Here is a 26118-nt window from a genome sequence, read left to right as displayed (position 1 = left end):
ACAACAGCATGTGAAATTGATTGTCAATCAGTGTTGCTACCTAAGTGGACAGTTTGATTTCACAGAAGTGTGATTGACTTGGAGTTACATTGTGTTGTTTAAGTGTTCCCTTTATTTTTTGAGCAGTGTATATAGTTGTATAGTTTATACTGTTTATATTATAATATAGATTATATAATTATGTATTAACACACACACACACACATAATTAATTACATAAACTATATAATCCAAAGGATGAATAGTGCAACTTTAAAAAAAAATACAAGAGTTAATGTGATCTAAAATGATCCTAGAGAGCAAGTTGAGTTTATTGGTTAAAGACATTAGGTTAGAGACCAGAAAATGCTGAACTGTGGTCTTGCCTTAGACATGGTAAAGGGTGTCTTTAGCCAGTTGTTCTCTCTCAAGCCATTTACAAAATTGTTGCCATGAAAACTGCATAGGATTCTCCAGACAGCTCTCAGAGGCATGGGCATGCACACACAGGCAAACATACACACACAGTGTGAATAATTTGAAAGTGATTTATCCTTGCATGATTAGCCCACAGTGTTCCTCCTTAGGGGTTATGATAATAAAAAGAGAATTCTGCTCATAATCTTGCAGGCTATGTTCCCCTAAAACACAGGCATATGTATTATAACTCACTTTTCAAGGCAGAGTAAAAAGGTTAAGTACATGGTATTTTATGCATATTATCTTGGTAAATTACAAACTTAGAGTACCCTCTGGAGAAAAGCTACATGTTCTTTAAGCAGTGTTATATTTGTAGGAAGACAGAGAAATATATCACATTAAAAGACATTAATGTGTCCTCATTATTTATATGCGCACACACATACCAGATTCTGAATACACATTCTGATTTTTTTTTCTTTTAAGATTTAATAATAATAAGTGATGTTCCAAAGATTGGACAGAAAATTCTGAAAATATAGAACCACTTACAACTTGCTGCCTTGTGTGTGTTAACATAAGTAGTAGCTCACCATCACTTTAATAAATATGGAAATGTTTCTATTTTTTTTATTCCTTTTTTAAAATCTTTACAGTACTGCTTTATAATCTAAGCCTGGATATTAATAGAAGGCCAGATACTGCAGCGAGGTTTTATTTTTCCTCTAATGGAACCTCTGAAGCCACCTTTGGAAGTGTCCGGATCTATAGCAACAACAATATTACATGCAGAACCCATCAGGCATTCATGAGGGTAAGATTATCTTCATAGACTTCTTGGGATGGAAGTGTTCACTGGGAAGGTTATCCAAAAAGCTTTAGTTGACTCCTGTTAGGGAACCTGCAGCAAACTCTGGCCATGGTCATTTCTCAAGATTTATTCAAGTCATGAAAATAGACACTTTTGCTTTTTACATCACAATTTATGTTTCCCATCTATCACAAGTCAACCATGGAGATTCTCAGTCATCCAGGTCATGGTTGTCCCAAAGGTGCTTTTTCAAGAGATAACTGGACTTTCTTGGTTTTCTTTGAAGATGTTTCGCTTCTTCAAGAAGCTTCTTCAGCTTTTTCTTTCTCATCCTGTAACTTTTGAACTTGTAAAAAGACATTGAGGTTAAGTGAATTTGGTGTCAGATATCAAACTTTCATTTTTTTCAAATCATGCTTTTTCAATACCTGAGAAAATAATTAATAGCTAATTGGTGTAATGAAAATAATACAGAGCAGATGCAAAGAAACCTTGTGGAAAATCAGAATGAATTGGAAAACATGAACTGATCAAAACAAACTTGTTATTGAAAATCAGGGCAGGGAACCTGTGGAAGAACAATCAGTGACATCTTCCACGTCAAGGGAATAATTTAATCAACTTTAATATAATCTTTGATACTTTGTATAGATTTATTTTCACAAGCAGTTAAACACAATATAAAACCTTCCATAACTTGGGTAAATTTAAAGAAATTATACTTATTCCAGCATACAAGTGTAGTAATTACTGCAGCATACAAGATTCCATATCTTGAATTTAAACATAAATTTACTGTTTAGTTAAAAATGACTTCCATTATGCTCAATGGGACTTACATCCTAGTAAAATCAGGACTGCGCCATTAATAAAAGAGAGAAATGGAGTATCAGCTTCACTGCTGTTTCAAGATTTATGCTCATTCTTCCACTGTCTGTCCTTAGTGCTTCAATATAAGCAGCACTTCAATCTGTATTGCAGTAGAATAAATCTAAGGGACTGAAAACATTTAAATACGACTCACTCTGAGCTTTATAAATTGAGTGGGTAATCAGCATGGGCCATAGGGGAAAGGGCATTTTTCTTAAACAATAAAATATCATGTGCTTTGTGTTATGAAGAATTTTAACATAGAAATAAAAACTATGCTAAAACATTCTTAAATATGCAAAGTTCATGTTTGCATACCGTTGCTTGGGGTTTGCTTTTGAATGGATTTCCTTAGAAGCATTATTAGAGAGAATTCAAATTTGGGGTGTACGCTGCCATGCAAAACTAGCTACCTTATGTGTTGTTTCAGGATAAATGCTGAAACATAGAAATTGCTTATATTGTTGATTGGTGAATATTGTTTTTGGTTTTATACAATTCATTTATTTGATTTCACGTGCTTAGAAAGATGTAAGGGATATTCAAACTCCTATACATGTTGAAGCTACCTATCACCTGGGACACCATGTTTTGAAGAAGAGAAATGCTGATGAACTCCAACCACTCCAGCCCGTACTTCAGCAACGGAAGGAGGATAATATTGTGCACAGCAAGGTATGTCATGCTGGCTTGTATGGTGGTAAATGAAGTCTAGCAAGCTGGTAGACACCAGTTGCAATGAGCTACTTTTTTGTTTCAGATTCTCATCTGAAGGATTTTTACTTATATGGACTAGATAGTGGGTAAGAATAATAGGCCTGACTTTGAAGTAATATTAGCTATACTAAATATGGATTTTATAGCATTTTCACATATAAAACTATAGAAAGAGCACTTTCTCATGCAGAAGGGAAGGAGAACACATGTTTGTGCTATATTCTGTAACTATTAAAACCATATGGAATCTGGATCCTCATCTGCTGTTGTGATTCATCCATTCTTTTAAAATAACTGAGACATGATGAAGCCCTATAGCCTTGAGTATACATTGGATGGCTATTAAATGTCAAACGGTAAACGAACTTGCTACATATTAAGCCAAACAACTAACTGATTGCCTTAATCTACAGAAAATATCAGGCAGCAGTTCAGACATAACAACGTAGGACCTCTGCTGCTGGGATAGTTTTCTGGATCAAGGCAAATATTTCTATTTTCTAATACACAGTTTTTCAATATAAAGGATGGAAAAGTAGTTGAACATAACAACTGCTCTAAATTTACACATGTTCTCTAGATACTGTTGTGGTGAAAGATCAAAGGGATTTGTTTCCACATGAACTTTCCTAGTGGCATCCAACACAAATGTCAAAAGAGAAGCACTTTCTGTTCTTTTCTTGTCACTTTGCTTTGGAAACTATTTCATTTAAAAGAAGTATTTTTCTCATCACCCATAATTCTTGTCATAAGGCAGTGTGATATGGCTGTCCCAGAAATTGTTTTTAATTATTTTTGCTGTGAATTGGCAATACCTGGCTAATTCTTTAATTTATTTTTACTCAAGATAGAGGAAATATTTTGGGGTTTGCTGGCGCAAATGCCCAATTGCTTGTTTTTGGGGTTTGGCACCTTTACCTATTTGTGTGTTGGAAAGGGTTTTGTGACTTTTTTTCTAGATAATCTTACAAGAACACCCCACGTTTGATGTTGTGGTATGTCTGAAGCTTTATGTGGTGATAAGGGCCGCTTTGAACTTTTGGTACAGTGACCATGTATCTTTGATTATAAAGGACAGATTTTTATTTCAGAAAGCTGCCCTTTAGATTTATTTAATTTAATTATTTTCTTGGTTTTGTTTTTTGTTTTTACTACATAAAGTTATAAAACTTTTTTTTTTATCCTTGTGAACCTCTTTTTCAGGTTTGTGTTTTATCTTTTTTCCCCAAGAAAATATAGCCACTGTAATTATTGATTAAAAAGCTGCCCAAAATGAGCCTTTGGTAGAGACACAATGGCATGAATTGAAAAGGAGGGTGCCAAATTCATGTAATTTGAAAGGCAGATGATGTTTTCTTATTGGTTATTTTGGATTTCATGGTAAAATATTTTTGAATGTATATATTCAAAATTGTTCTAAAAAGTTGTTTCTGTTCTTCTTTCAAAGTTTGCCTTTGCAAGATTTTGTACTGAAGAAAACTGTTCTGCAAACCTTCAAGTTTCTGGAAAACTTACATTTCCAAAGTAAGTCCATTATAATGCAGAGAAAGTGAACAAGGTTCATAAACTTCACTTTCTATTTTTTTAAAAAGTTATTTTTAGAAAGAACGGAATCAGATATCAAAGTTCTGCAAGGCATAAAGAATAGAGTCTGAAGTTACATAGTGGAGTCACAGAGGAGCTGAGTAAATTGACACAAAGAGGAGCTGAGTAAACATGTGGACCCCTGGCACTATATGAGAAACTATGTTAATATGAGTATATAATAATAATATGGAATTATTCTGCTAGCTTCAAAACATGTTTCACTGATCTGTTTACATATACTGAACCAATGTATACAGTATGGTTCTTCCAGTTCAATTTTATTTGTTTAACCCATTCAACAAATAGTGGTTTAAAAAAATCTGGCTTGATATTATGTGTGAATGCAACAAATGCATTAATGTCCATATGGACCTCTGCACTATAATTTAACAAAAAAGTACATTGTTGAAAGAGCATAGCAACTTCCTAAGACTAGATATTGTAAACTATTCCTATAACCGTTTGGTCAGGTCACCGTGATGTTTATTTGATTAAATAAAACAATGAAATTCCACTTATATATGCAGAATTATATCTTCCCATGGTATTTTAGGCAGAGAAGGAATGTTGTCTCTCCTTTTTTCTTTAGAAAGCATAGACTTACTCACCGCAGACTTTGCATTTACTAGTGAAAAGCATACATCTTTTTCTCTGGATCTTTGCATGTCCTCTGTTATAAAATTGTACCTGTTACCTCATGCTGTCTTTTGCTTCGTACCCTGTAATGATAATCGGAGGTTTAGCATTATGAGAGTTGATGCAGACTGTAGGAACTCAAATCTTCTCTAATCAAACAAGTTAATTCTGTTATCTCTGCTATTTCTGTCATCTTCACTACCCATTCTTCCATTGTGATATTTCAGTTTTTTTCTATTTTTGTGCATATAATAAGTCTCGCAGGCCAATCTTATTTATCATGATGTGGGTAAATCGATTTGTAGGCTTCAGTGATACCAACAGCAGACCTAGTTTTCAGTAAAAAAATTATGTATTTTCACAATCATGGTGCATAAATTACACTGCTCAAAAAAATAAAGGGAACACAAAAATAAGACATCCTAGATCTGAATGAATGAAATATTCTTATTAAATACTTTGTTCATTACATAGTTGAATGTGCTGACAACAAACTCACACAAAAATTATCAATGGAAATCAAATTTAGCAACCCATGGAGGTCTGGATTTGGAGTTACACTCAAAATTAAAGTGGAAAAAAACACTACAGGCTGATCCAACTTTAATGTAATGTCCTTAAAACAAGTCAAAATGAGGCTCGGTTGTGTGTGTGGCCTCCACGTGCCTGTATGACTTCCCTACAACGTCTGGGCATGCTTCTGATGAGGTGGTGGATGGTCTCCCAAGGGATCTCCTCCCACATCTGGACTAAAGCATCCCCCAACTCCTGGACAGTCTGTAGTGCAACGTGGCGTTGGTGGATGGAGCAAGAGATGATGTCCCAGATGTGCTGAATTGGATTCAGGTCTGGGGAACGGGCGGGCCAGTCCATAGCATCAATGCCTTCATCTTGCAGGAACTGCTGACACACTCCAGCCACATGAGGTCTAGCATTGTCGTGCATTAGGAGGAACCCAGGGCCAACCGCACCAACATATGGTCTCACAAGAGGTCTGAGGATCTCATCTCGGTACCTAATGGCAGTCAGGCTACCTCTCATGAGCACATGGAGGGCTGTGCGGCCCCCTAAAGAAATGCCACCCCACACCATTACTGACCCACTGCCAAACCGGTCATGCTGGAGGATTTTGCAGGCAGCAGAACATTCTCCATGGTGTCTCCAGAACCTGTCACGTCTGACACATGTGCTCAGTGTGAACCTGCTTTCATCTGTGAAGAGCACAGGGTGCCAGTGGTGAATTAGCCAAGCTTGGTGTTCTCTGGCAAATGCCAAACGTCCTGCACGGTGTTGCGCTGTAAGCACAACCCCCACCTGTGGACGTCGGGCCCTCATACCACCCTCATGGATTCTGTTTCTGACCGTTTGAGCAGCCACATGCACATTTGTGGCCCGCTGGAGGTCATTTTGCAGGGCTCTGGCAGTGCTCCTCCTGTCCCTCCTTGCACAAAGGCGGAGGTAGCGGTCCTGATCCTGGGTTGTTGCCCTCCTACGGCCTCCTCCACGTCTCCTGATGTACTGGCCTGTCTCCTGGTAGCGCCTCCATGCTCTGGACACTATGCTGACAGACACAGCAAACCTTCTTGCCACAGCTCGCATTGATGTGCCATCCTGGATGAGCTGCACTACCTGAGCCACTTGTGTGGGTTGTAGACTCCGTCTCATGCTACCACTAGAGTGAAAGCACCGCCAGCATTCAAAAGTGACCAAACCATCAGCCAGAAAGCATAGGAGCTGAGAAGTATTCTGTGGTCACCACCTGCAGAACCACTCCTTTATTGGGGATGTCTTGCTAAGTGCCTATGCTTTCCACCTGTTGTCTATTCCATTTGCACAACAGCATGTGAAATTGATTGTCAGTCAGTGTTGCTACCTAAGTGGACAGTTTGATTTCACAGAAGTGTGATTGACTTGGAGTTACATTGTGTTGTTTAAGTGTTCCCTTTATTTTTTTTAAGCAGTGTAAAAAGGAAATGTGAATGTTTTTCACATTCAAGCAGATGTTCTGCTGAACTGCAATGAAAAATTCTTTTACAGATTACAAAGTCTAGAATTTTGAAATTACCCTTCTATAAAGGCAAAATTTGCATGATCTGTTCTCCTGTTTCCTGAATTTAATTGGCCTGTCAGTCCTGTCTTTTCAGGGCTGACTTAATCTTTTTTTTCCTCCTTAGGAACCAAGCCTTGAAATTATTTCTCTACCTGAATTCTAATCTGATTTCGTTTCTCTTTTTTTGCACTTCTTTTGCACTGTCATCTTTCAGGGCCATAGCCATTCTGCATGATTTCAAAATAATTCATTTTAAATCTTCCTTAGAAATCGACAGTCATTCAGTTCCTAGGGTTCTTCTCTTTCCCTTCTCTCCAGGGTCCTGTTTCCTATAGGGGATGAGTTGTAGCCTGTTTATGCCCATCTGAACCATCCAGGAATTCATAGTGATTTGGTCTGTTTTAGAGGATTTCTGTTTCATCTAAAAAAATCTTCTGGAGCTTTCAAAATCTGCTCAATTTAGGTTTCATCAAATTTTCCTGGATATCCTATTTCTTAGGGTTGGGCTGAAGAGTAGGCTGAAGATTAATGCCATTTTAAAAAATTAATTAATTCATCTTTTCATTAGTTACATAGTGATGAACTTACCGTAACAATGAGAGATTAATCTGTTTAAATATACTTATTTTTCTTATATGTATCCATTTCATGTATTCATAACTATGTTTATACTTATACCTGTTATCTTATAATCGCTTGACAAAATAAAATAAATCAAAAAATAAAATATAAGGCAAGGAGGGAGGCTTAAAATTTTAGGGAAAAATAGTTGGGAAGGGGAACATCGTATCTTTACTATTTTTACTTCCATTCCTCTCTGCTCTGAAGGGGTTTTTTAGTAGATGAAAACTACAAGAAAAAAACCCTATTCTAATCATGTCATCTTTTGCTGGTTAAAAAAAAAGCCTCCAGCTTCAATAGTGGCAGACAGAGGTGTAAACAAATGGGATTGGTGCTATCACATTTCCCTTGTTTTGCTTTCCACAAAGTGTGAAACACCTAATTATTTTCTCCAGATACTTATTCTTTACTTGCGAACAGCATTTTTTTTTTTTAAGGAAACTAACTTCTTATAATCAGGAGGCTGGTGGTATCTTTTCCAACTAACAAATGCTATTAGGAAGCATACATTTTTGCAAGCAGTTGCTTGTCAGATGCATAAGATCAGGTCTATGCATTTGATGCTGCAGCTTGGGAAAACTTATGCCTTTTAACAAAATTTGTCAGTCAGAAAGCTGTTATCAGATTTCTTCTGACATTTTGTTACATTACACTAACATGGCTGTCTTCCAACCGTCTTACGTAAGAAAGCCAGGTAAGAGTATTTATGGTTTACCTTAGTGTACCCTTTCTAAATTACTTTAATCAGATAATTTAATTAATTTGAGTTGACAGGTATATATTTCATATAAATTGTGTGTACTGGATTAAAGGAAGAAGAGGAAACTCTGAATAAAGTGAACAACTGTTAGTTTGCTTTATGGATGTTTATAATCTACACATCGCTCTTCTAACAAAGCAAAACACCATAAAAGTAGAATGCAGGAAAGGAAAGAATATCAATTATTTATATTTAAAGGAACTTTCACGCATACCATTAAGTAGAAGCTCAGCCACTGAAATATTAGTATTTGTATTTCACATTTTCATTTGAAACTTACTGCTTATGTAGTACTTTTACCTTGTGTTGCTTGTCTAAGTGCCAACTTTTCTCCCCAAGGTATTAAATGACTAAATGTATTGGTCTCAAGCCAGAATGTTTGATAAATGCCTATTTCAAGGCAGCTCTTCTGCAAGTCTTAATTAAAGTTTAATGTCAGATTGAAGTTTAGTTTCAAATCCTTTTAGGTGTTTTTTTTCCTATTTACTTGTTAACATTATTAGAGAACACTGGGTGAAACATAAGATATACATGTTCGCTCGTGTGCACAAGTCCTGCCTTTCATTAACCTTGATTGAGAGTAAAACGACAGTCGCTCTCTTGCAACATATCAGCTGCATTAAAAAAGAGACATTTAACCAACAATGATTGTGGTTGTAGCACACATAGAAGGCATGTCTTGTTAATTATTGAGCAATTCCAGTTATATAGAGAGAAACAGATTTTCTAGAAAGGATAAAGAACTAAAGTCAGTGTTTGAGCAGAGAATGAGGGCAAAAAAGAAGTTCGTTGTGGTGTTTGGTATGTGTTTGCGGATCATCTGCTATTATGCATTGCTTAAATGGTAAGGAAAATTATATCACACACATACCTAATTGGCTGAGGAATGGGAAAATTTAGCAGGAAAATAGATAACAGTTGTGTGCTGACTACTTCAAATATGTAGTAATTTTTTTTTTCATTCCATGGTAGAAAGACAGGCAACTACTCTGTCTTGCAAAGAGATCAACTAGTACAGAAACTGAATTTTATGCACTTTTTTTTCAGCCCAAAGCCACCCACCCAAAACTAGCAGAATAAAAGCTAAATTGGATCTGATATGAGTTTAATTAAAATGCATTTATGTTAAATAAAGTTAACATGCATACTCCCAGTGCATTTTTTCTTTTTTGTTGCATTGACATTTACAGTTTAATCACATTTGCTCGGAGGAACTTCTGTAGAAGCCACACTGGAAGATACAACAAGTGGGATCCAAATATAGCTGGAAAAAATATTTGGTTATAACTGTTCTATCTTATCGTTAGTCTATCTAGACAGCTCAAAGTAGAATAGAATAACAGAGTTGGAGGGGACCTTGGAGGTCTTCTAGTCCAACCCCCTGCTTAGGCAAGATAAATGATTATCCAATCTCTTCTTTAAAACTTCCAGTGTTGGAGCATTCACAACCTCACACAAAGTATCACAGGGACTTTCCTTTGACCCACAGAAACAAATTTTGTGCTGTTATGATATATATGAAGCTTGTTAGCTCTTGCATTCCTCTATTACATAAATTTGCCTAAAGCACCTAAATCCACAGAACCTGGTTAATATTTCCTCACTTTTTTCTGGGATCACATCGCTGGTCTATCCTGGAATGAGATTCACATGAAGTGAGATTATTTTTTATCCTTTAAGATGGACATAAACAACCAGCTTACTAAGTGATCAAATATATTCACTTGCTAAAATTATCACTAGACATTTGGCTGCTTCTCTTAATTCTGAGATCAAATCAGCTTGCAGGAATTCATCTGAAAAATATACATATGGATAGTATCCTTTGATTATCTACAGGCAGTGTCAACTTACTTTCATATCAAAAATGATAACTTTCCAAAATGATAGCATAGTTAAGAGCAAATTCCGGTTTTTTTAATGAAAGGATGCACATATTGAATTTTGCAATGGAAAAGCCTGGTCTGAATTTCTTAACAGTAAGTTGCAGGACAAAAGAAATCTAAACTTAAATACAGTGTTTCCTTTTCTGTTGTATTAAAATTGCAGTTCAAAAAGTGGTTTAAATAGAAACGATGTATATTCTTACTCATTTTGTATAGGCCTTATGAAAAGAAACCTTACCTTTCAGTGGGAAATGTAAAACAGGTGATGTTGAATATCAGCTTGTACAATGCTGGCGACGATGCTTATCAGACCAGCCTTCATATCCAGCTGCCTAAAGGTCTCTATTTCACCAAACTTGTAGCACAGGTAAGAAACCTATTTTCTGTATCTTTGTATAAAATAATTTGCCAGGCACTTTTTCATTTGCTCAGCTAAAAATCAAACAAACAAAAGTTTCATTTAAAAAAATGTGAAACTTAATTCACAAGAGAAACTGAAATAAAACAGTGCCACTGATTTAAACCAATGTACAAAACTACAGTTATTCTTCCAGACTATTTGGTCCACTTAATATTACTCATTGAATAAGAGAAAAAGATGAATAGATTAAAACATTTTTTTTTCTTTTCGTTTCATCGAAATCAGTGGGGCTTGCTGCAGAATAAGTATGTCAAGGACTATATAGTAAAACAGTTGTTTATAAAACCATATAAATTTCCCTTCAAAAAATCTCTCTTCTTTGGGAAGCTACAGATACAATTTTCTAGCAAAGCAAAGTATATTTAATTATAATGAAAAATTTCCATTTTTTTTTAATGAAGCAGCAAACAAGCTACATGTCAAAGATCACTTTTTGCCCAAAACAAAAAAGTAAAGCAGAATTTTAACATTGTACACAATTGGACATTTTGTTTAGACCTACCTATAAATTGTCTCCTCTATGTGGCCAGTGACACATGAACAACAGAAAGTAATTTATTCTGTGTTGAATGTAAGGACTTCAAATAGCTTCCAATTTGCTTAGGGGGAAAATGAATTAAATTTATAGAAGCTGGCAGCCAGCAGGTGCATCACCAATAATCATCATGGAAATCACTAGACCACACTACAGATTATGATTACATACGCAACAAAATATTGTGCCTTTTTTATTATGGTCCGTTTCCTTTCCCTTTTTCTCTATCCAAAATAACAATGTCCCATCAACTTCATAAATCATAAGTTTTCTTTACAATTTGAAAGATTTGAAACTTTTCAGTAGACATAATGTAACTGGGAAGATAGAGTCCACTCTTTTCTCTTTGAATGATAAGCCTAATCAGTGCCTTCTGTAAAAACCTGAGGTTCACATTGAAGTGAATTAAACTTTCAGATTTTTATCAGTGGCAGTGCTGGTGGTATTATTGGCCTGCAGAGAACACAGGCAGTATGGCGATGATTACCATCACAAGAAGTTCTAAATTTTTCCTGTTTTCTTGTTTTATTCAATCCTCCAAATACCTCTGTATTTTTTAATAAAGAGCAACTTGGATGTAGGATTTTTATCTGAAGAAGTGGAGCTAATGTTAACTTTTTCTCCCTAAAAAGGCACAGGAATCCCTTCAGATTTTACTCTGCTAGTCACTGCTGACCATAGGGGTGTGTGTGTACTCATCTCTGTTTCAAAAACATTGAGCCAGCGCTGCCCAAAGTAATTTCCACAGTCGTGGCGAGTATGACGTCATGGAGCGCTGTTACCTTTCCACTGAAGTGATACCTATTTATCTACTTGGTTTTGTATACTTTTCAAGTGCTAGTTTGGTAGGAGCTGGGGCAAGGATGGGAGCTTGGGTCTCAAACTGGTAAGATGATAAGCCCAGAATCTTAACCATTGAGTGACCCTTACTCCCTAAATCATTTTCTGATTTATTTTTTTTAATTCCTTCAAAACAGCTATTTTCTTTTTGGGAAGACATACAGGTACCCCTTTCTAGCAAAGCAAACCCTTTCAGAAAATAGGGGGAGAAAATTAGTCAAGAAAGACGTATAATGGGAAAAGGCTAGATAGAATCCCATTTTCAGTCTTCCTTATAATCAAAATCTCACAACACATCTAGATCAGGGGTCCCCAACGCCTGGACCACAGCCCACTACTGGGCAGTTACCTATTCAGAATTAGGCTGAGCAAATTTCAGGCTGTGGGAGTGACGGGCTGGCATGGATGTGCATGTGCACCGGTTCACCACTCACGCAAGTAGAGCTGTGTGCATGCACATGCGCATTGGCCCACCACTCACACAGCCCAGGTCCTTTCTTCCTTCCAGCCAGGCCACCAAGCCACAAATGTTGGAAACCTCTGATCTAGAGATTTTTGTTGCCTTGTCAATTTTAAAAATTGTTTTTTTTTGTGAAACTTTCATCTATTTCTGCCTTCTTATATATTGTTCATTTTTACAATAGGAAGAAACACAGATACATTTTCAAATATCAGAAAAGGAAAGTCAAGGAGTGACAATTAACTGTAGCATTGGATATTTGTATGTTGATCATCTTTCAAAGGTAAGAATAATATGAAAAGTGACTTGATTAGTATATAGTAGACTGTATTCTTATTGTTATCATATCCGTATACCAAGGAACTATGATGGATGGCCTCAAATATATTATTATTATTATTATTATTATTATTATTATTATTATTATTATTATTATTATTATTATTATTATTATTATTATTATTAAACAAAAGATGGTGTCCATATGCATTTTCTAATATCTCTAATAATTGGTTAAAAGACTAAAAGTAGATCAGATTAAAATGTCAATCTCAAGCATTCCTTAGGTATGAGAACAATAGTATGAGATACGGTGACATTTTGGAGCTTATTTGCTGTAATTGTTTACATGTTCAGTTCAATGAAATGTTTGGAAACCATGAAAATGGAGCATGGCTAGTCATGAAACAGGGTCAGGGGTACATATGTATAAACAGGATTCCTATGGTGCTTAGTAGTAAAATTAGGCTAAGTCAAAGATCTGCATGTTGAGAATGTATTGATTGTTAACGCTGCCTTGATAAGTGAATAGTTATAGACTTCAATAGTATAATTACAGCTAATTTACTGAATGCAGTGTCTATTATGCATTCTGATAGAATACAGATTGATTAATGCAAGCTGTAAAAATTCATTTTTTCAGGTGGACATTAGCTTTGTGTTGGATTCAAGTTCACTCAGCAGAGCAGATGATGACTTGCATATCAGCATTAATGCAACTTGGTAAGCATTGCTTACTACAGGTTGTTATCTTAGACCTATATTTGAAAAAAAATGAACTGCAGAAAAAATACATTTCATAATTTGCAGAAATTTCACAGAAATCTAATGTAATGGGGGAACAATATTTCTTTTGGGGGTTGGAAAAATACGGTATGGATACATTCCTCAAATGGGCAAAACTCTCGTACCAAAATGATAGAAAGTGTGCTTGCTGGCATTTGATCATGCTATCTATTGCCAAATGTACTATTCAAGAAAGAAAACCAAACAGTACTCGGGGATGTCAGTAAACATTGTGATGCATTTCTTTCCTTCTGTAGTGAAAATGAATTAGACCCTGACCTGCTGTCCGATAACAATGTAGTTTTAGCTTTGGCTCAGAAACACGAAGTCGAACTGAACATTCATGGGTAAGCAAAATGATTTGGAAATGTGTATAGAGTTGTTGCATGATTTCTCATGATTTTGAGCCTGTGGATGTTCTTGTGTGCTCTTTTAACTGCTCAGCCTTAGCTCATTTTTATGGAAAGGCAGTATGAAAGCTTCACAAATGCTGTTTTAACAGGATAACCAGGTAAATTCAGTTTTTGGGCTTTCAACCTTATAGAGGCTTAATGTTGTCCTTATGACTTATAAAGATGGATAATTGAGATTTATTTGACCTACAAAAGCCACAATTTCTGAAAAAGATATTAAAAGTGCATAGTAGCTCTTGATCCTCATACAGCTTTTTAATAAATGGAAAAGTTTTGAAACCTGCATTTATAATATGTATTTAATTTAATTGTAAATATATATTTATTTGAGATTAAACGCACATATAGGAATATGGATGACGGTGTAAAATTCAAGGAATAGGAAGGGATACCAGCATTTTTTTTAAAAAAAGGTGCCATACATTTGGTAGAGTTTGCAATTTAAAAGGTACCTGCCTTCTTCAGAGAAGGCTGGAAAATATTCTTGTTGCAAATCTTGCAGAGATAAATACGGTATTGTAGGTAGAACAGTCATACCAAAATAGATGAGTTCTTTTTTGATACTCAAAAGCAAGCTGGATATCTACCAGGACAGTCAATCCCTGCAGATGAGACTTCTATCTCATCTTTACCTCTACTCCCTCCTGTACATCTTACAACTTATTTGGAAGGTCACCTTCAAGTTTAGAGGCCACATAGGAAAGCAGGAGGAAGGACAGCAATGAAAATTATGGGAGTTTAATTGGATGTACTGTAACTAAGTTTTCAAAGAAATTATCATATGATTCCACTTTAATCAATATTTTCTCTGTTATTTATTTTGAAAAAAACATTGTTTGTAGGTCTGTGTCTCCAGCATCGTTTATTTATGGGCCCAGTGAAGAAAATTCACCAATTTCTTGCATGGAGGAGACAATCAACGTCACTTTCTATGTATGAACATTATTCTCTACTTTCATTGCCTTTTGGAAATTAAATGAAATTAGTTTTTAAAACAAAACAAAACATGCTTTCTCTTAACTGAGGTAGATTTGAATCTAGGTCTTCCCAATCTGAGTCCAACATTTAACTTTCTACAAAGCTGCTTTCTTATCCACTGAAGCTCTGTCCACATTGATCACTCTCTGAGCACTATTCATTTACCGTATTTGCCGGCGTATAAGATGACTTTGCCCTGAAAAACATGCCTCCAATTGGGGGTGGTCTTATATGCCGGGTCGTCTTATACGCCGGCAAATAGTAATTGGGAAGCACTGTGGCTGCCCGGCAGTTGAGGCACTTTTAGCACCGTGGAAGCGAATCCGATGAAGCCGAGCAGCCAGCCTTCTCCCAGCTCCAAGGAACGAGGGCTCCGCCCGAGCTCCGCTGAGGTATCCAGCTGGGGCTGTCAGGAGTTGTTACCGCTGGCGCGGCCCGCGGCTCCAGTCCTGCGTTGCCTCGGGAAGGGAAAGGCAAAACCAGGAGCCGCTGCTGCCATTGCAGCGCCGCGGCTCTTCCTTTTGCCTTTCCCTTCCCGAGGCAACGCTGGGACTGGAGCGCATGAGCCGCGCCAGCGGTAACAACTTCCTGACAGCCCCAGCCGGATACCTCAGCGGAGCCCGGGCGGTGCGAGCCTCGTTTCCGGGAGCTGGGAGAAGGCTGGCTGCTCCTCTTTCGGCTTCATCGGATTAGCTTCCACGGTGCACACAAAGTGGCTCAAAAAAAAAAAAGTGCAAAAGTGGAAGGCGTGCGGAAGAGGGGGCGAGTATATAACAAACTATATTTTGAGTGGAAATGTTGGGGGTCGCCTTATACGCCAGGTCGCCTTATACGCCGGCATATACGGTAATTCTGGGGTCTTCAAACTTGACAGCTTTAAGACTTGTGGACTTCAACTGCCAGAATTCCTCCTCCAGTCATGTTAGCTCAGGAATTCTGGGAGTTGAAGTCCACAAGTCTTAAAGCTGTCAAGTTTGAAGTTATTGATTTAATTTTACCCATTATGTCACAGCTACTCTTTTTTCACAATGAAGGAAGTCATCTCAGTTTTTGAAATATAAGTGCTATTGTGAATTGCTGCGTTTATTATAATGTAAATGTTCCCTTTCAAAAATCGGTGTTTATTTTTTGCTCCATATATTCATTGTTTCAAAAAGACTTTCTTGCTGGAGGAATGGCAAATAAGAGCTATTTTTGTCTCTTCTACCATCATTTTAATTATTTAATTATGCTTTTCCTGTGGTCTTGCAATATCCTTTATTGCCATTTTGTCTACCTTAAGTATGCCTTGGACACAGATCTTTTTCTCTGTGTGATATAATGTATGTGGGTATATGACTATATGCATACTTTTGTATTTATTTATTTTGTCATGTTTATGTAGTGTACATTGGAGGTGGTGACCCTTTGATAGCTGAATTTCATTTTAAAGCATGCTGATTAGCGTACATTCAAAGTGACAATAAAGTTATTCTAAGTACTAATCTACAAATGTTAAAATATATACAGATGCTTTAGCTTGCAGTATAGTGGAGCATCAGGAACTATATGTTCAGAATTCAATGCTTGCAGATGAAGGTTTTTTAAATTCCAATTGTTTTAAGCTTTGACTGGAGGAAGGTGATAGGCTGCAATAATTCTGACACCAATTCAGATAAAATACTAATTCAACTCTGGCCTTCTATACACCAAAGGTTAGTAATCCTGGAGTAAGTCTGGCTCCTGATGTAAATCTGCTGATACAGATACCCAATTCTTTTCTACCAAGAGATACCAAGCTGTTTAATATACTTGATGTCAAGGTATGTTTGATTTATTTTCTGGATTTGGAACATGAAATGCGATATAGCATAACAAATTATGCAATTGTTAGCTTCCTACATAGATCTGCAAGCTTTATGAACGATTGTGATATGCTATTTTTGATGTTTATGATTTAAGAGGAAGAACAAACCAGCAGTGCCATTGGTGGAAAAAGGTGTAAAGCAGCATAGGGGTATGTTACAACAGATTAAGATAGGCAAAGGGGAGGCTTACGGATCTTTGTTTATTGATGAGTTGCTTTGCCTGCAGAAAACATCATCAGAAAATACTATGAAAATATATAAATAGATGAATAATTGAATTTCAACACAAAGGATCACAATCTACAAAATAGCGGGTATGATGCAAGACCCATTTCCTTTGTACATGCCTCAAGGTCACAAAAATGTACAAAAAGAACAGGTCTGGTCTCATGACCTGTCATCTTGCAGATTTTGACACACATCCCATCTCAGATGTTCCTGAGAAGGCGTTTGCCTCAAGATTGATGCTACCAGCCTGAAATGTTTGTGGTTCCCTGATGTGGATTTACAGTGTAATTGGCATCTTGCCTTTGAGCTGCCCTGTTCAAGAACAACATATAATTTTAATACGGAAGTAATAAATAATTTACTTTTGCACAACTTCCATAGAAAGGGAAAGAGGGTTAGGTAGGGAGGTTCAAAACTTTTCAAACCCGGGTTAAGTTCCAAATCGTCGTTTTGAGTTCAAAACAGCTGGTTTGCATTGTTTCAGTCACTTTGGAAGTGTTCTGAGGTCAAGGCAATGGTTTCACACTCAAAATATTCTCAGCACAAGTGACACAGCTGTTACAACTCAGAACAGTATATTTGGAATTTGAAGCTTTTCTCATGGCTCATATTAGGAGAAAAGACTCCATGATGCTGCATCAACAATAAAATGCAGAAGAAAATACAGTCGGTCATAGAATATTTAAGGTTTTTTCCTGTATAGAATCATCTTTTTTCAATATGGGCATGAAGACATGTTACAGGCGCTATGAGTCCTTATGAATTGTGTTTGTAATCATTGTATGCTTTCCTATCCTATGATATGCCTTAGGAAATCTTGCAAAGGGTTGCAGTTGTCTTAGCTCACTTCAAATTGTGAGATGGACAGCAAATAAATTTAATAATAAAAATATAAAACAGCTGTCTTTATAAAACTATATCCCCTTTTCTTTACTCATGTCCCAAGATATTTAAAGACATGAATTAAAGAATGGGTCAAATTTAGGTACTATTAAAGCTTAGCTATAAGCTTGCTCTTCCCAGTATTACATGAATTTGTTTTATTTTAATTTAGGAATGTTTTATTAAAATGGTAATTTTTTACTGAGCTGATTCATTTATGTTGTTATATGCAATGTTTACAAATGTCTTTGGTATCAAAATGTAAGACAATTATGATTTTGCTCGTTTGCAGACTACTGATGGACAATGTACCTATGAAAATCATAGGAGAGACTGTATTTTACCAGAAGAACAAGGAAATATGGTGCAAGATCTTATTACATTCCTCACAAAACTTGACAATAGGCCACTGGTAAATTTCACTGTTTTTTTTTTTTTTTACTGATTTGTTAAAGCTGTAATATTGTCCTATTGAATATTTCTGCCTTATAAGCAGAATTTTCAGAACCACAGAGCAGCTTGATTATGCTAACGTAATTTATGCCTCATTTCAGTGTTAAGCTATATGGGAACAAGTCACATTACACACAAGGGCATTTATTTACCAAAAGACATAAACTGGTTCTGTTAGGAATTCAACAGTTGGAAACAAACTTATAAAGGCTTAAGGAAAAGGACAGTAACCCTTGCTGAGGCTTCATTATTGTTAAAATTTGAAAGCTTAAAGGCTCATATTCAAAACAGCTGACAAGTGATAACCAGTGCTGCCTTCTAAAGGTCTTTCCTGACATGAATTAGAAATACATTACTATCAAGGCTTTACGCCATCTAATGCTTACATGTGAGGCTTTTTCAGAAAGCCAGATTAACTTGTTTTCTTCCAGACAGGAGTTGGCAGAAGGTAGCTCAGCAAAACACACATTCTGTCTACACAAACAATACCATCTCTGTCTCAGTGGTTCTGTCCTAAGAAACAAATGTGCTGGGTGGATAGGTTTACCTGCCCAGGGAAAACAGCAGCTACCTATTGCTCTCCTTGTTGCAAAGGTTATAATGCTGAGTTTGTCAGAGCCTGACCAGCTGAAAGGGAGAGCTCTGCTTTACTGGGAAGAAGCCTCTATCAGGGTCTGGGTCTCTTGCATCCACCAGTCACCCAATCACAACTGTTAGGGCAGGGTTATCAAACTCACGGCCCACGGCCTGGATGCATCACATGCTGGCCACGCCTACACCTGGTTTAGCAAAGGCGGGAAAAGCCGCCCTATGTCACATGATGCCATCATGATGATGCGAGTTTGACACCCCTGCATTAGGGTAACATTTGCAACAAAACAAAGTATCTATGGGGAGAGCTGTCGGGTAGCATGCGAAATGTGAGGCAGTGCCCTGTCAACTTCTTAGAGCACTTGTTTCAGTTCATGAATTGGAGCGAACCATGATGTTAAATTCCTAGATTACTCATGCAACACACCAAAGCAGGAGCAATTGCTCCTTGCCCGTCCTTCTGACCCCAAATCCCTGTCTTTTGGTAGATAGCTGTAATGGTACGTAGGGATGACCTTGGAAGACAGGGCAATAAGACTCAGCCAATGGAACAGTCATATAAAAGTCAGCTTATCCCACAGCAGGAATATGTGGGGCAGGAGGCTTAGAAAAGACCCTCCCTAATTTGGGGGCTATAAAGGAGATGGGGGGAGAGAAGCAAGGTTATGTTAAAATAACCTTATAATAAAGTAGAATTAGATCACCCGGTGATGGTTCCCGTCTGGTATATCTCATAAGGCTGGCAGTAGTGGAGATAGCATTGGCTTCAGCCACCTGCCATTTCATGCAATCTGCCAACAGGTTAGGTGGGGGATTGAGGAAGGAGTAAATTGGACTTCAAAAAAATCATATTCTACCCATTGTACAATTGTCTGTCAGCTACTACTGTATAGAGGGGCAGGGATGTCTGCACTAGCTAAAAGCAAACAATAATTGCTGGGAAGATCACACCATGTTGTATCTTCATCTCAACCACTGCCAAAGCATGACATGCACATAGCAAAACTTGTTGGAAACACATGGCCAACCATCTTAAAATTCAGGTTCAAAAGAAGGACCTGAGCTTCAGAAAAACCTGAAGTAAACTGGTCTCAAATGTGGGCTGGAATTGACTGAAAATTTGCATCATGCAGAAGCATCTCCTTCAAAAAGAGTTATTCAAAAATCTTCAAGCTGGATTTAAGGGCACATGTAAATGTGCCTATGTTAGCTATTGCTTATGAACTAATGTGATTCATGGGATAAGCAATGAATCCCATATTCTTTTCTAATTTGAGGAAGCCTGGAGTCAAAATTTTAATTATATATTCCAGTTGAGGTACAAACGTATTTATGCTCCATTGTTCATATATATTTATGTGCTGCACTCACTTTACACTGTATACTAATTTTTATATTTTTTCTCCTAAAGTTTTGCATGAAGAATGATAAACTGTGTTGGCAAATATTTTGCAAATTTGGAGACATGGAGAGTGGAAAGGAATCAACTGTTCATGTGCATCTCGAGGCAACACCTTCACTATTAAGCATAGTAAATATTTTAATCTTTATGCTACCATACTGAAGGCTGTGTAATCATATTCTTTAAATGTAAGAGAACCACAAAGAAAATGTCATATTTCAATAGGTTAAGCTGCTTAATATTCAATAGATTAAGTAGTTGCTTAATAATCTTTCTCTGAATGTTGAAGAGCATTTAATTTTGAGTAGGTTTAGTCCTATATTGACTCTCTATCTTACCTCCTTAGCCTCGCTTACTATTTCATATAATTTTTTATTTGAACCCTTACAAAGCAGTTGATTTAAAATGTTTTTTTTTTACTTCTTAAAAATAGGATGAAGCTTCAGTGCTTACCTTTGAGATAAAGGGAGAAGTTTCAGCAGATCAAAATCCCAAAGTTATTGAACTCCACAAAAATAAGCAAACCACTCATGTAAGTATTATTTGAGAGTCAGATAGTGAAGGAAACACTGGACAACTTGAGTATTAACCCAGACCTGCTTGAAATTATTTTCTAACCCAAGGCATGATTTAGCATTCATTTGGTATTAGTTCTTGTATTATTTCAGCACCCAATGCCTATTCTGCTACATCTAAACCAAGGGCTGTTGTGAAAAAGCACATTAGATTGTTTACATCTATTTGCAAGAAAGCCTCATTTGCAGTGCCATAAACATATTTTATTGCATGATTATTTCATCAGAAATTATGCTGTAATCAGAATTAAAGCATGCCTTTGAAATCAGTGGCATTTGACTTCTGTGAGAGCTCTTTTATATATCTACTTTGAAGGTAAACAAGTCCCAGCTCAAAATCAAACTGTACTTCTGTGAGAAGTGAAACGAAGTCCTCCTATTCCAAATACGTGTTTCTACCTGCAGTAACTGTGTGTTTTACTTTCTACAGGTCATTTTGGAGGGACGTCATAACCAGAAGACAAAACATAGTGTCAGCGTTCTGCTTATTGCAATAGGTTCCCTATTTGGAATTACTTTGCTTTTGCTTCTTGTATTATTTTTATGGAAGGTATGTATTTCAGCATTAATCTACACACTGGTGCATTTTAATGGGTTGGCTAGATATCCATCCAAAAGGGAAAAAAATTACTTTTCTAAACACTAACAGAAATCTGCAGTGTTCTCTAGAACACACAGCTTTTGCTATGATTTCTAATTGGCATTCGGGTTTTTATGTAGCTTGTTACACTTTAATGTGATTTGGGGTTATTGACAGCATAAAATGAGTAGAGAATTCCAATAGCAATTTGGACAGATGACATGGGGAGGGAGAAATGAGGCTTTGGAATTTATGGGAAAAATTGGTAATCAGATATAACTCAAGAGGTTTTAGGTTGCCTGACTTCCCAAATAAAGAGCTCTGGTTTCATTTTAAACACTTTGCAATTTGGGAAATGATACAGATTTAAACATTAGACGGAGAATGCTTTTTACTTGGTTCATGGGATCCTCCTGCTGGATGAAATGTGTCTGGTTTTTTTTATGTAAAAAAATAAGTTTTATTCAGGATGTTTAAACTTTGGGGTGTATTTTGAGTATAGCTGAACTTTGGTATATTAAAGCAATGGGTAATGTTCTTTTTCTAAAATATGCATACATATTAATGCTTTGAAATTGCAAACTTTGTAATTATTTTTGGAACTCTATTCCAGGTGGGATTCTTCAAAAGAAAATACAAACGTTTTCCTGAGGAAAGAAATGGAAGTGAAAGTTTGGAGTTTTTTAAACATATTCACAATAATACCTTAGAGTAGGACGTTTGGTAGAAGTTAAGAACTATCTGCTACAAGGCCTGTGAAGTCTTAAGCCCCCATATCATATGTGAAAGGAATAGCCATCAAAACGGGCTTCCAAAAGCACAAATCATAGAAAACTGAAGGATAAACATATTCAAGACTTCTAATCAAAAGGAAAGAAAAACTCAAAATGCAAGCACAAGGAAACACTAGGAATTTCTCCTTGCTTTTTAAAAAGGACTTGAGAAGGAGCATTGTACTAATCATACTTGAATCGCGAATGTATAACCTTGCTTCCCAAAACATTGCAGTGTCACGAGGATGCTAAATTAGACCAGTTTTAGTCTCCACACAATGTAGACCTGTGCTGCCTCCTTCTAGCTCCTAAAGTGAAACCAGTGACATTGGTTTTTTTTTTAGATTTGCAAATTTAGTGGCTGCTGACAATTTTTATTCTACTTTCTCCACCTTGCTCTGGAAATACTGGGAACGTCCAGTTAAAAATGCACTGACGATGTCTCCTCAAATTGTGACAAACCATTTGCAACCAAATTGCCAAGCTTGGAATTCAAACCAACAGCCTAATTACCAACTCGAGCTACTAATATTCAAAATACATTTCAAGAACAACTATGGCTATATGTAGGATCTTTTCAATGAAAGAAGAGAGGCAATTTTTTAATGGAAGGTGAACAACATACGATTTTGGATGTCCTCACCATTGTATTTGTTCAGACTTACTATGCAACTAATCCTGGAATATTAGCACACACTATTAGTAGGGACCCTACTAAGAGAAAAGGCTTCCTTGGCAGAGAATGAGGGTGTCAGGTCAGTGGAGAGGAAGAAATTAACTTGGTTTGTGAGCTCTTCCTATGTATCTTGAACTGAAAAACCAAATGATAGAATAGAGTTTTGGGCTCAAGGTCTATGAGATTTTTGTTGTGCAACTCTCAGCCATGTTTTGAGGGTTCTACCTGGCTGGGTTGAAGAAGTCCTCCCATTGTGCAAAATCAGGGAAATGGCAGTTACCACTTCTTCTTATGCAATCATTTTATTTATTTTTGTATTTTGAAGAAATAGAATCTTTGCCTAATTTTTAGACAAATGTACTTTCTTGCACACATTATACAGGTTCAGAATGTTTAGCATAAGACTTAAGGAGATGGTAAAGTACTGCACTTTAACCCCAAGGTGATTATTAAGTGAACAAAACAGTCTATGATATCAGTTGTACCTATGGTATCAGTTGTCACGGCAGTGTCATGTGACGTATTGGGACTTTCCCCCCCTTCATTAAACCAGGCATGGGCATGGCCAGTGCATGACACATCCAGCCCATGGGCCGGAATTTGACAGCCCTGCATTAAAGCATTAAAGACTCTGATTTTTTTAAAAAAAGATGTTTTATCACTGTATAACCCTACACTGTAAAAAGGATCAATCACCAAGTAATAAAATATTAAATAAAATGAAACATGAAGCTGTCAAAGAATTGCAGATATTTGAATTCATCCCTAAATGTACAATTTTTGTGACATCAGTATTTTTAAAGTGAATATTTACAAACATCAAAAATATTAGCAATTAGACTTTCCCTATATCATTTACTTATGAAGGCTGGTATTTACAATGTGTCATTTAACTCTTTGGAAAGCCTAAGAAGACTTATTTTAAAATGAACACTTTTGTTTAAAAATGAACAGCTTATTTTCTGACAATCTTTCTTACACCCTGTATGTTAACAATGTAAATTTATCACTGTAATTTGCTTACCAATCTTTCATATAGAGGCTGCAAACCTCTGCATTAGACATAAATAAATGTTTGTATGGTTTTTCCCATCTTAAAAGGGATTAAGTCCTACTGGAACTACTGCAGTGTGCTCCAGGTCTCCTTGAGGAACTTCAGCTGATACAAAATGCAGAAACACAGTTTGTAAATGATGTTGGCTATTTGGCACATATGACACCATTGCTTCAGGGACTGCAATGGTTGCTAGTATGCTTCTGTGTGCAATTCAAGGTGCTGGTTGTCACCTTTAAAGCCCTTCATGAGATTTAACTGAAGGACTGTCTTCTCCGATTGTTTCTGCCCAATCTGATCCAACAGGATGGGTATGTTCTGGGTCCTGTCAGCCAAGGAATGTCACCATGAGATGTGCCTTTTTTGCCATAGCACCTGTCCTCTGGAACACTCCCCCTCCTGAGATTAGGATGCCCCCAATCTTGCTGGCCTTCTGGAAGGCCTTGAAGATCTAGCAATGAGCCTGGGCCTCATATCCCAAGTATGGTAATGTTGACACTGACAGATTATATCATCTCTCGGTTTCTGTTTGTATTTCATTTCAATAGTGTTTTAATCATTGTTTGCCATGCAGACAATGAGATGGGTAGCTATACAAATTGAATAAATGATTTAATTTCAGGATAGGGCTGGAAGGTATCTTTGAGGTCTTTTAGTCCAATCCCCTGATCGATCAAGAGACTTTATACCATTTCAGATAGGTGGCTGTCCAGTCTCTTAAAAACCTCCAGTGATGAAGCACCTACAACTTCTGAAGGCAAGCTGTTCAACTGGTTAATTGCTCTCACCATTAGGAAGTTTGTGAGTTTTAGGTTGCTTCTCTCCATTATAATTTCCATTGCTTCTTGTCCTGTCCGCTGGTGCTTTGGAAAATAAGTTGACCCATTCTTCTTTGCGGCAGCTCCTCAAATATTGGAATACTGCTATCATGTCCTTCCTAGTCTGTCTTTTCTCTAGATTATCCATACCCAAATCCTGCAACCATTCTTCATGTTTTGGTCTCCAGACCTTTAATCATCCTAGTTGCTCTTCTCTGTACTTTTTCCAAAGTCTCAACATCTTTTTTGATAATGTGACCAAAACTGGATGCAATATTCCAGGTGTGGCCTTACTAAGGTTTTATAAAGTGATACTAATACTTCATGTGATTTTGATTCTATGCCTCTGTTTATACAACCAACAATTATATTAGCTTTTTTGGCTATTTGGCTATAAGTCATCCACTAGGATTCCAAGGTCCCACTCAGTTACTGTTTTTGAGCCAAGGTTTCACCTAATCTGTACTTGTACCTTTGGTTTTTCTGGCCTAAATGCAAAACCTTGCTGTTCTCCATATTAAATTTCATTTTGTTGGATAGAGCCTATTGTTCAAGTCTGTCAAGATCTTTTTGGAACCTGCGCTTGTCTCCTAGATTGTTTGAGTATTCCTGCAAGCTTAGTGCAAATTTGATGAGTTCCCTTCCCTTCCTTCATCTAAGTCATTTATGTTGTTATTTATGTTTATTTTAAATAAAATACTAGGGCTGTAATAAACCTGTGAAAGTCTTCCCTGTGAATGGAACCAGGTATGAAACCCTTTTCTTGAAATTATTAAAGCAGGCAAGTCTTTCAGAAACTGATCCCATATTACTTTTCTTTTGCATGAAATGGATGTTTATGCAGAGACAACTGGGAGCAGCTGGATGAAAAAGAGGCAGCTGAGTTAATCACTAAAGAGTGCATTGAATACAGTCCCATTTATTATGGAACCCCTCTTTCAAAGGTACTGCACATCCCCAGTGATGTTAATAATTCTCTATGTGTTAGTCAGAAAGCCAGTTTGATGTAGTGGTTCTAGCCCTGCCTTAGACACAAAGCCAGCTGGGTGACCTTGGGACAGTCACTTTCAGCCCTAGGAAGGAGACAATGACAACCCTCTTCTGAAAAAACTTGCCAAGAAAACAGTCCAGAAAGAGTCCAAGAACTGGGCACAATTGAACAGAAGACAATTCTAACCACACAGCAAGCA

At 36.8% G+C, this 26118-nt stretch overlaps 1 protein-coding gene across 3 annotated transcripts in view; it reads left to right on the top strand.

Annotated features, from left to right (window-relative positions):
* The window catches only part of ITGA4 (integrin subunit alpha 4), a 52724-nt gene extending 27081 nt beyond the window's left edge, over window positions 1–25643 (top strand). For all 3 annotated transcript variants that reach the window (XM_087949641.1, XM_026668046.2, XM_087949642.1), the window contains 14 exons: window positions 1056–1213; window positions 2606–2755; window positions 4245–4321; window positions 10554–10704; window positions 12778–12876; window positions 13516–13595; window positions 13916–14005; window positions 14914–15004; window positions 16744–16851; window positions 18299–18418; window positions 20462–20581; window positions 20886–20984; window positions 21458–21577; window positions 22221–25643. In XM_087949641.1, the coding sequence (XP_087805767.1) occupies window positions 1056–1213; window positions 2606–2755; window positions 4245–4321; window positions 10554–10704; window positions 12778–12876; window positions 13516–13595; window positions 13916–14005; window positions 14914–15004; window positions 16744–16851; window positions 18299–18418; window positions 20462–20581; window positions 20886–20984; window positions 21458–21577; window positions 22221–22322 (1565 nt within the window). In that variant the 3' untranslated portion in view covers window positions 22323–25643. The remainder of the gene's footprint in view (window positions 1–1055; window positions 1214–2605; window positions 2756–4244; window positions 4322–10553; window positions 10705–12777; window positions 12877–13515; window positions 13596–13915; window positions 14006–14913; window positions 15005–16743; window positions 16852–18298; window positions 18419–20461; window positions 20582–20885; window positions 20985–21457; window positions 21578–22220) is intronic.
* The last annotated feature ends 475 nt before the right edge of the window (window positions 25644–26118 follow it).

The sequence above is a fragment of the Notechis scutatus genome, chromosome 1, assembly GCF_049901735.1.
Source record: "Notechis scutatus isolate UNSWTSFEM ecotype Mainland chromosome 1, rNotScu1.2, whole genome shotgun sequence".
In the NCBI taxonomy this organism is placed as follows: Eukaryota; Metazoa; Chordata; class Lepidosauria; order Squamata; family Elapidae; genus Notechis; species Notechis scutatus.
Note: the sequence above shows the minus strand (reverse complement) of the source record. Positions and strands in the feature narration are given on the sequence as shown.